Source organism: Nanorana parkeri, unplaced genomic scaffold (genome assembly GCF_000935625.1).
Source record: "Nanorana parkeri isolate BGI_ZX_2015 unplaced genomic scaffold, ASM93562v1 scaffold11, whole genome shotgun sequence".
Taxonomy (NCBI): domain Eukaryota; kingdom Metazoa; phylum Chordata; class Amphibia; order Anura; family Dicroglossidae; genus Nanorana; species Nanorana parkeri.
The window spans coordinates 3625080-3636736 of record NW_017306279.1 but is presented as its reverse complement, the minus strand read 5'-3'; the positions used below and the strand labels follow the sequence as shown (position 1 = coordinate 3636736).

The 11657-nt window shown below is 41.0% G+C and overlaps 1 protein-coding gene across 1 annotated transcript in view; it reads left to right on the top strand.

Annotated features, from left to right (window-relative positions):
- The window catches only part of PAPOLG (poly(A) polymerase gamma), a 28676-nt gene extending 17824 nt beyond the window's left edge, over positions 1-10852 (top strand). The window contains exons 9-19 of the mRNA XM_018555581.1: positions 822-960; positions 1111-1183; positions 2344-2464; positions 2614-2698; positions 3513-3566; positions 4400-4519; positions 5071-5180; positions 6067-6176; positions 6603-6775; positions 6893-7069; positions 10837-10852. Of these exons, the coding sequence (XP_018411083.1) occupies positions 822-960; positions 1111-1183; positions 2344-2464; positions 2614-2698; positions 3513-3566; positions 4400-4519; positions 5071-5180; positions 6067-6176; positions 6603-6775; positions 6893-7069; positions 10837-10852 (1178 nt within the window). The remainder of the gene's footprint in view (positions 1-821; positions 961-1110; positions 1184-2343; positions 2465-2613; positions 2699-3512; positions 3567-4399; positions 4520-5070; positions 5181-6066; positions 6177-6602; positions 6776-6892; positions 7070-10836) is intronic.
- The last annotated feature ends 805 nt before the right edge of the window (positions 10853-11657 follow it).

Here is an 11657-nt window from a genome sequence, read left to right as displayed (position 1 = left end):
GCGCTCCCTCGACGGTCGCACACACACTCGCTCTCCTGTGTCGCCAATCCAGAAGTGATCCTTCGATCGTGGGAATTCTTGGTTGCTGGGGGAGGATACTGAGGGCAGAGGAGCTCCAGGCTCCTTCTGCCATCAATCAACCTGTTGGGCAGAGAGGAGGGGCATGGCCTGCCACAGGGCTTTGTGTGTCTATGGACGCACACAACTACTGGGGGCACGACCGGGAACGTGCGGGTGCCCCCCCACAGCAGCTGCTTAGCTGATGGAGGCAACTGTGCATGGGGGCGGGAGGCAGAGCAGTTCAGGGACCCACTAGAAGAGGAAGAATTGAAAACTTTTAAGAGGAAGAATACAAGTTTAATACAAAGGTGGGCCTCCTAGATGTAAATATAAAATAAAAAGCTTTATCACTTTAAGCTTTGAAAATTAAATATCGAAGTTGATTGGTTGCCATGGGCCCTTGCTCCAAGATTTTGTCTGCTCCAGTTTTCATATATACCCTTCAATGAATATAGTACACATCCGGCCTTAGATTCATGCAGTCACTGCAAGCTTTTAATCATGACTTGCATTGCTCCACACATTATTATTGTTCTCAAATAATAAACCTCCTCTGGCCTTTTTGTATTTTATCATTTGTGATGGTGGAAGTGAGAATGCCATCTATTTTTTTTAAATGGGGAAATGCTGTACTGCACTACATACATCCGTGCAATGGATACAGCTTAATGCAGTATGTACTTCTAAACGCCATGAGGTGGCACCGTTTTTCTTTATAGAATGGTGGTTGAAAAGTGATCTTCTTTTTATTCTATTTTAAGAACGTGGCATTTATTCCAACATATTGGGATTTCTTGGTGGTGTTTCTTGGGCAATGCTGGTAGCGAGGACTTGTCAGTTGTACCCAAATGCTGCAGCATCCACTCTTGTCCACAAGTTTTTCCTTGTCTTTTCTAAATGGTGAGCGCAAACTAAAATTTAAGTTTGTTTTTTTTTTTGGGGGAGGGTTTTTTTTTTTTTTTTTTTTTTTTTTGGGTTTTTTTTTTTTTTTTTTTCTTTATCCCTGATGCCACAAATATTCTGTAATGCATCATTTTATTATCCCTACAGGGAATGGCCTAATCCAGTGCTGCTGAAGCATCCAGAAGACAGCAATCTGAATTTACCAGTTTGGGATCCAAGAGTATGTAACATTGTGTATTAAGACAAAAATTACCAATTCAGTCAAATGGGGATGTCCTTGCTTACAACAGGGGTAGGCAACCTTGGCACTTTAGCTGTGGTAAAACTATAAATCCCTTCATGTCTTTGGTTGCCAACCTTGCTATTGGGGATACACCGATACTGGTTTTTCGGCATGGGAGTACCAGTACCGAATTATTTTTTTGTACTCGCCGATACTGGCATCCTGGGCTACTGTTGTCCAGGCTTATCAGGAAGCCTGCTGCCTGGCTTTCTGATTGCCTGGGAAGCCGGTGTTCTATCGAAAGAATACGGGCTTCACGTTCCGAGGGCAGCCTGGCTGCTTGACAAATCGGGAAGCTGGGCAGCACGTCATGGCCCGCCTCCCACCTTTCTAATTGGTCAAGAAGCCAGGCTGCCTAGCAACAAGTGAAGCCAGCTTCCTAGCCAATCGGGAAGGTCAATGATATGCAGCCCGACTTTCTGATTGACTAGGAAGTATTGGTGCATCCCTACTTGCAATGTCTCATGGGATGTAGCTGGAATGCAGAGGTTGCCTACCCCTGGCTTACAGGTTACTGATAGAGACGTAGACGTATCTTTTGCCTCTGGCCATTTGCTGTGTATGGTGACTATAAAGTTGCTGGCGCCAACTGTGGAAATTGGATTTCTCTAGAATTGCTGGGCTTACTGGCCCAGATGTTATTGGAGAGCTACTTATTTTTTTTATATTTTTTTTTAATTGAGATGTCATGGGCATCAAAATGTTGAAGTCACTTTTTAAGGTGTATATCTGATTTTTCTTTTTAAGGTTTAGATCCTCTCTGTGGTTGAGGATATATAATATTTACGCATACTGAATTTCTACATGGTAAACTTATAGCACAACTTTAATGAATGCGGTTAGAGGTGTTTGCACATACTTTATTGTTCTTCCAGAGCACCCCGAGGCCCTGAGTATTAAGGACATGCTGTTATGTGCACACCAGCATTAGGAATTGACCTGTCCTCTTCTACCTACACTTCATGTACCTAACAACTGCAGCAGTATTGGGCTCACAGTTAAAGCTAAACGTTAACTCCGAATTTCCTGTTCTTGTATGGTTTCGCAGACAAAAAGGCTGAAGCTGCAGTGTTTTAAATGTGTTTTTTTTCCCTCAGGTAAACCCAGCTGACCGCTTTCACCTTATGCCTATAATTACTCCAGCATATCCCCAGCAAAACTCAACATTTAACACCTCTACCTCAACCCGTGCAGTTATGATGGAAGAGTTCAGGCATGGTATGCTTTACACTGAGATATACTATGTATGTATCCATGCATTACTTCCGATTAGGTTCAGTTACTTGTTTTTGTATCTCACTGCATTGACTCTGACTGAGATGACAAATGGTGAAAATAAACTTACGATGGATTTTTGTCTTTTGAAGGTCTTACCATCACTTATGAAATCCTTCAAGGCAAAGCTGACTGGATGAAACTGTTTGAACCACCCAACTTTTTCCAGAAATACAAGTAAGTCATACTGATTATGACTAATATAGAGATCTGCACCGTTATATTACTGGTATAATCCAGAGAAGTCATATGACGCGTCTTTCTAAATCCCTTTTGAATCTCTTACCTTTTTGGTAAAAATAAAACCTTTTTGTTTTTTCTGTTCGTAATTTTATTAAAATATGTCAGACTAAGCAATGGATTTGTTTTTTTAACAATTGGCTCAGATTTATTTTGTTTTCCCATTTAAATCTTAACTGCTTCATACTACGGGAAATCTATAAACCTGGTGTCTGTAGTGCCATTATATTCATTCTTTTCATCTCCATAGAAGATGGAATTGTTTCTAGTTGTACTCCATATTTCTTGTTCTGTCTCATGCGCTCCCATCTCCAGTAGTCCTGCAGCTTTCTTTAGGTCCTTTGTTGATGGCATCAATTTGATGTCTATTTTATGAAGCTCCTGATATCATACAGAATCATTGACAGATACATTTGACCTGTTTAAAGTGGGTTTTACATTTTCATAGCTTTGCAATACAAAATCCACTGCAAACAGAAGGCCCCCAAAGCAAGGCACGCATTGCTACATTTTCAGCATGTTTTGTAAACTGAGTGCCATAGATTCCCTCTAATACATTTTGTTAAAGCGGACCTTTACTCCTTTGGAATTACCCCTTTGGACTACGGGCCTAAATGCTGGACTTCAGAATGAGTCCTGGGGGGGGGGATACCAGTTTTCTTTTAGCTGCTCAATTAGATATTTGATCTGCATAAACCACTGTATGTAGGTGTAAGGAGTATTTTTTTTTTTGTGTTTTTCCTCACTTTAGGCATTATATTGTTTTGATTGCCACCACATCGTCAGAAGAACATCATCTTGAATGGTATGTTAGCTTTCATTTTATACTGCTTTACAGGGATTCCATTTGGTCTTCTGTAAAATGTCCCCTTGCGTTAGCAGAATGTAGACAGGCACTGAAACAATCTATGATGTGTGAGGTTCTAGCTGTGCATATTGCTGGAGAGCAGTTTTGCTATGCCGGTATTGCTTAGTGGGAAGTTGGTCAGAATCTCGTTTCATGGCTTTCTGTTACTCCGCTGGGAGATTACTGATGGGTGGACAGCAGAATATTGGGTGCGTAATTAAGAAAAATATTTGATCATAAAAGCCAAAGTTGCAACTCTTCCCCACACTAACAAAGACTGTAGCTCTATAGCAAGCACCATCCAGCATGCCTATCCATCCCCCATGCACTGCGGCAGAGCCCCCTGAATATCCCAAACATATGGATATGCAGAAATGTGCACACCCTACCCTATACCAATGTTTGAAGTCCAAGTGATAACTAAGCCTCAACTCTCACATGGGGCCTCTAGGCTGCATACCTAGTCCTGCGCAAACAGTGACTACCGGAAGTTGCTATTTGTTTAGCATCTTCAGGTGGCTGCAGCAACGTCTAGGAAGAATTTCAGGCATTCTAAAGATTAGGATGTGAAATCGGAATGTGTCTGACATGCAGGTGCATTGTGTTTTTTCCCTTTTTTAAGAATATGGGCAGGTGGTGCTATGAGGGGTTAGAAATAAAAAACATTTTAATGGATATTCTAAGCATTAAAATAAGTCTTTCAGATGCAATAAAATCTTAAATTAATATGTTAAGATATGTGAAGAGGTGTGTGTTTCTGTTCCTTTTTTTTGTTTTTTCTTTCTTTGTAGGTTTGGTTTAGTAGAATCCAAAATCCGTGTCCTTGTTGGAAATTTGGAAAGAAATGAGTTTATTACGCTTGCCCATGTTAGTCCACAGTCTTTTCCTGGGAACAGAGAGCTCTGTAAAGAGTAAGTATCTAAGCTCCTGTATAGCAAATGTCGGCCTTTTTAACTTTGTCACACTGCATGCTATATAATTTCTTTCAAGTCCTTCTGTGATACCTAAAGCTCATGTTTTCATGTGTGTGAAACGAATTTTTTTTTTTCAAAGTGTTTTTACACATGTTAATATATTTTGTAAGTAATGTATAATAGTATTGGTGGTTTTTTTTTTTTTGTTTTTTTTTTTTTGTTTTTTTTTTTTTGTTTTTTTTCTGTCATCACTGTTTTATTCCGGCAGAGCATCAGTTGTAAAATGTGAAGGGGCATGTTGGAGGCTTCAGGTTCTAAATGTGTCCAAAAAGTCTCCACAGTAAAAAAATTAATAAATACTGCCTGGTAATACTCTGACTTCTCTCATACGCATACTACCTTCATACACTCTACCATTCCACTACTGCCCACTGTTTACTCCTCTCCTACATATGCTGTTATGTTTATAAATTCAGGGAAATAGGTTCTGTTATGTTTGGGAAGATAGGAATACTAATAATCCTATGGCCAAAATGTATCTCTTCCAGTAATGAGAACATGTCCATGTGGTTTCTTGGAATAATCTTCAAGAAAGTGGAGAATGCGGACAGTGTAAACATTGATTTAACTCAGGACATTCAGTTATTCACAGATACTGGTAAGTCCTTAATCCTTTGATTGTGTTTGTAATTTATACAGTCCTGTCATGTTCTGTATAGCTGATTTTCGTCCAGTACTGGTACACTTAATTGTGTTAACATCTGTATCAGTGAGAGGTCCTCTTCATGGAGATGGAAACAAAGTACCCACAGCAGTGAACCTGGAAGTGCTCAGAGGTGAGCACTTGCACGTTTACCGCCCCAAGGATAGATCGGGCATCGGATCTCCACTGAGTGTTCCCCGCCAGCCATCCTGACCGTAATTTGTTGTGGTCCTGGCACCACTTCCTCAGTTTGTAGAAACGATCTTACACCCTATTAATTTCTACAATAAAGACAGGAGCCAAGGGATCAATTTTTAAAACAATCTCAGATGCTATTACTGATGTGACCTTGTTTCAAACCCCTGGAATGTGGTATACATCATTGGCAGCGAAAATGTTCAATGCAGACTTTTATTCAACCTCTTATAAACCCCCAAGTTTCAGCACTTGGACTAGAAGAGGGAGGGGTGGAACTAAGCCAATCTGGGTGCAACATTCTCATTAACTTTGAGGAACAGGAGGATGGGAAGAGGGGGTGGTTGCTTCTGCTCACTCTCCAGTCACAGGCTGGAGACAGGGAAGTGACTTGCCTTTCATTGCTTAACAGCAAAAATAAAAAGGCTGGTCACAAAGCCGGCCTATGTATGGCTGTGTAAATCTCAGAAATCAAAAAACAAAATAAATCCTTTAGCAGGTGAAACCTCACCAATAGATGTATTTAAACTCTCTCTGCCTTCAGTTTTATTTAAATTTGATATTTTTTTTTTATTTGAGTATTTCTGCAGATGTGATTACTTTCCTGAAATCCTGTGATACATTTGCAGTATTTTTTGCATTGCAGTTTACAGACAAGCAAATAACAGAAAGGATGTGAAGATTGAAGCCACACATGTGAGGAGGAAACAGCTCTTTAAGTACCTCCCACCAGAAGTGTTTCAAAAGAGAAAGAAAGTAATTGCTCTACATTTACTCTGTAACCCTAATGTTTGTTTCACTTAAAACGGAGATTGCATGTATGTATGGATAGATATTGGTAAGCTGAATTGCTTGTCTGCTTCATAAGTTTCTGTGGAGATTTATGAAGGAACTGTGACAAGATACATAAACAGGGTTCCTTCATCACAATTTGCACACCTGCATTAGCATGAAGAGCCCATTGCAGCATTCTAGTCTACATGGTGTTAAATCAATGAAACCCAAACGCTTTGTAACATTCATGGCAGGAAAGTGGAGGTGAGAGGTCAAGTGGTGGAGTCTGAGAAATATATGAAGATGGTGGGTGATTCTTGTCTGCCCCATGTGCTTAGTTTTAAATGGACTGATTTATTCACTTTTGCTTAATATTGTATATTATAATACTGTTCAACTTTTTTGCAGCAAAGTCTTCCAGATATCAGTAAATCCACTGGTCTGTTATCCAAACGTTCATCCCTGGATGGTAACTGTCTGGACAGCTCCCAGGATACAGACTCTGGGTCAAACTTTGAGGCTCTTGCAGCTTTCCACAAATCCTCTAGATCAAACAGTCCAACTTTCTATGAGGGACAGAGGTCAGTGCAGTCTCTTTTCCAATTGCAGTGATTAATAATCTAATTTCTTCTTGTACTGTTTGAGACTGGAACATTCCTTTTTTGTATATTCAAAAAATTTGAACATGTCCATTTCAGGAATGCTATACCAGAAGACTCTGCACCAAGCATCCTGTCCACCCATAGGTTGGTCATTTCAGCTGTGCCTTCAAAATCTTCTGTAGGATTGGATATTCTAGATGAAGTACATTACGAGACCACCACATCCGACCAGAAATCGAGATCAAACAGCCCGTCATTGTTGGAGGCATGCAGGTCAGAGCAACTATCTTTGCTTTAGGGCCCAATTTTCATTTGTGCAGTTCGTTAATGCGCAAATAAAAGGAGAAAAAGTGCATTATGTCATTTGTTACTTGTATTGCGTTAAGGCAGGCTATTGAAATCCAACTCTTAGATGTAAATTGGCCCTTAATGCCCATCTCTCTGGCAGTACAGAGCTTTTTACCCAGTACATACTTGTTGAGAGTACTCAAAGGAAGCTTGTGTTTAAGTGCCATATCACTCTAATTGGAGCTTACTCAGGGCTGAGGATTCTCCCCTTGCTTCCTAATGGCCATTTGCTGTAATTTACACAAGTGCTGTCAGCATTGGCAATGCACAGGTTTGCTCTAAAATCAAAATTACACCTTTTGGTCATAAAACTTGTCCTGATTTTTGGTGGGTAAATTCCTAATTATAACTTGTTCAGCTGCCCTGAACCCATACGTTTTTGTATGAGTTGTCCAGACTGGGCTTACTCCATACTAGTGAATGACTAGAGGCTCTCTGTACATTGGTAACCATTGAGCTTCTTGGAAGCACTATAAAATGTTTATGATGGACGTCGGTATACTTCCACTGAGAAGCAATATGAGGGAGTGTGAATAGCTTTACTAGTCTATGGTGTGACATTTCCTAGAATGCATCATATACTCCTAATTGGAATCGCTTTCTACTATAAAACAAAGGCGTTGCCACAATGTTTTGTGCACATCAGCAGGGCACCTATTCTTCTTGCCCCTCTGCAAAGTATAGTAGTAAAAAAATCACTCTTTATTATGGTTGTGCTGCATCATTATGTCACCATAGCAAATTAAATCTGTAGATGCAGTTGTCTGTGACAAACTTTTAAGCTGTAGGAGGTGGGATACACTCTGACTACATGGATGGGGTTTTTTTGTTTTGTTTTTTTTTTGGAAATCTGTTTTGGTAGAAAATTCTGTGAAGTATATCAGTTTTGAGATGTTGATATGAATAGGGCACTTGATTACCAAGAGGACAATCCTAAAGATGCGCCAAATTCTCACGCAAACCCACACACTATAAAAATTTACAAATAGTGTAATAGTGTGCTTTTGTATATTCCCCGTACAGTTAAATTGAACAAATATACAGCGGGAATATAAGCAAGACCAACGCACCAAAAATATGTTTTAAAAAAAACTAAGTGCTTTAAGCCTTCAACCAGTTAAAACAAGCCAAATGCTGTATTCGATAGATGACCATATGCTTTTATGACATGGGAGCATACATATTAACCAAAGAAAATACAGCCAGTTAAGCACCAAAGATGCATAATCCAATCAACCCCGACCATAAAAATATTTCAACAATGGATTTAATGGTGGCTACTAAAACCATACCAAATATTTATATCTTCCTGAAGAGTTCTTATAATGAAGATGATTCAAGGAATTAGAATATCTTTTTTGGAACGAGCACAGGGAGTGGAAAAGTGCAGGAGATGTATACGCTCACCAGCAAAAATAAGATCATTGGTTCAAAAAGCCAAACTCTGTTATCCACTTGGCAATATGTGCATTCGAGAGATCGGTCAGTGATGCAGGTCTACCACGGACATTAAGGCCCCATTCACACTTGGCGATTCGCAAATCGCGTGTTTGTCGCGCGATTTGCATTTTGCGCAAATGCTTGCATTGAATCGCGGCAAAATCCACTCCAAAAAGGGGCCTGCTGTAGCGACACATGACCCGCGACAGCAGGACCCTTTGCCCCATTGCCAAGCATTGGAGAGCGATATCGCGATGTAAATAGCCGCGATATCGCGGGAATTACCGCGCGATAAATCGCTCAGTGTGAACGGGGCCTTATTGAGGGCCCATTCACACCATTTTGCGGTGTGTTCCAGAGCAGCAGCTGCTAGAACGCAGAGCAATCGCTCACAACTTCCCCCTTCATTCTGGGGCATGGCGGTCGTGTGGCAAAACATTGCGTTCCTGTCCAAAAAATGCTGCCTACTCTATTTTTTGCGTTTGCAGTGAACTGGAATGCAGGTAATGATTTGCCACATGTCCGATCGCGCTGCATGGCTGCGGTGCCATTGACTTCAATGCACCGCGACACCCCCTCGTGCCCCAGACCGAAGGGGGAAGTTTTGTGAGCAATTGCTGTGCGTTCCAGCAGCTGCCGCTCAGGAACGCACCGCAATTGGTGTGAATGGGCCCTAAATGTAAGATTACGTTTCCGAAGTTCATTCAACATTATTCTTAAGCGGCAAGTATGTAGCAAAGATTGCTGCAATGATCCAATTAAGTAGCCAATTTCTAATGCAACTCTCGAACGGTACTTGGCAGGAATTCTAGCGATATGCTCTCATGCAACTGGAAATGCTGACGTTGTAGAAGTATAAAGTGAAGTTTTCCACACAAATGCCAGCACACAGTATTTCTTCTCGGCAGACAGAATATAGCCAAATGTCCCAATAGAAAGACTAGGATGCAACACAATTTTATAGCGCTGTACTCTTATACATCCTGTCCATATGTCCGGAGCATGGCATTTCACAGCCCATATATCTTAGCAACTCCCTCTAGGGAACAGTAAACCATTACTTGTATAACGTAAACTGCAAAGGATGTATGTAAAAAAAACTCAGTCTCAGCCGTTTAACAATAAACCATACAACTCACTGCTCCCTTCCGATAATGATGCAATGAAGTCGATAGTATGTCCATACAACAAATGTCAAGATCAATCTTCAGTACAGGTATGCAGTCGCAAGCCGTGAGGGAGTTTGAATCAGAATATAATGCTTTTTCCCAAATCCAGTGTCACCGGAGTAACCCCCAACCCCAGTTTAATAAATAAAGCTGTTTTGTCTATTTTCGGAGAGTTGGTCTCTTGTAAATTCCACGCTGCTTGTATCTTTGTGCAATAGATAGGGCACTATCTTGATGGAAGTGAATTTATTGTCTGTTTCCAAACAATGAGGTTTACCAATCATGGTTGAGATGAACTGTCAGCTGCTCCCTGACTTTGTTCCATTTTTATCTTCACTGTCTTATTTCAGGCAGTCTGAATCAGAAATCCCTGCACTGAATCTCGCATCCCCAATAAATGCTGGAGTCCCTTCCGAAACTGTTCAAGCACAATCCATTCCTGTAATCGGAAAAAGTAAGCAATTTACAAAGCCTTGGCTATCCCCAAGGATTTGCGCATTGCCAGAAGAAAGTCTGTATAGAACAAGCAAAATTATTGAGCCTGATGTAGCAGGGAAGACTGGCTACAGTATTCCTACCGTAGTTGGCCTAAATGTTTCACGTCTGACATCTCCATCTGACCATTCTCAGGGACCTCCACATAATGGAGTGCTAAATATCAGCCCGAATTCTGCATCTAAAAGACCTCATTCTCCAAGTCTAGAGCATTCTCCAAAGCGAATAAAGGACACCCAAAAGGTTTGCATGCCATTCTAATCCTAAAATACACCTCATTGTTTTCTCTATGGTCCATTGAGGGACACAGGTTTGAAGAACTTCATAGAATCCCATCGCACTCCTGACCGAATACAACCCAAAACATCGGGTGGGTGCTGTAATGACTGAGGGTGCCATTGCAAAAATCAAGTACAAATTCCAAAAATGGGTCACCAGCACTCAAGTGAATTCTGTCAATTCTTTATTGATAAAAGCTATGTAAATGTGTAGCTACACATCGCGACGCACCTTTCTTTTGTCAATTAAGAAGAATTGACAAGAGTTTGCTTTGGTGTGCTGGTGACTAATTTTTTTTATTTTGTACAGGTTTGAAGAATTCTGAGACTTATGGTAATGCTGCTGCCTCCAGGAGAAATGGACACTAGGCAAAAAATTTGAAGCCTGCCACTTTAACCAGTTGACATCCGCGGTGTTAAACCCCCTTCCCATCCAGGCCATTTTTCAGTATTCATGCGAACGAGCACATATAGGCGATCGGCGGGCTATGGACCCGCTGATTGCCTATATGTGTGACACCCGGTACCGGGTGTGTGCATTGTCGGGTCTTTTCTGCCCGTGCGTGCCCGCGAGCAGAAAAAAATTGCCGTCTGGAGACGGCAACCCGCAGATGCAGCAGTGCCGTCCGTCCGTTTTTATACTACGGGCGGACGGCAAGAGGTTAAGGCTAGAACACCTCACACTTGCCCGTTTTGCTTGGTGTCCTCAGGAGAATGGATGTGGTGTTCTCTTCTGCTTTATTTTGTTTCTTCGTTGAAGATTCTTCTACCAAGAGCTGTTAGTCGGTTCATACCAGATATTAAATTCTGGGAGTCTTTTTAGCTAGCTGGCAAAACAGTTTCATGCCGGATAAGATAACTCCAGGACATTTCTCTAGTTGTCGTGAAGCGGGTAGTTTCTGCTCTGTGTGTATATGCTTCATCCTGTGGTGGTCTTGTGTTCCTGTTTTTCTTATTTATTGGTCAGGCAAGTATTACCTGGGGATTCCTGGTATGTTGTAAACAAGGCCATGGAGTCATGATTTAAAAGGGAGGAAAAAAGACCTGTTTTCTAAGGTTTGGGTGTTTTCCCTCTTCTTCTTCTTTTTTTTTTTTTTTTTTTTTTTTTTTTTTTTGGCTGGTGTTTTTTTG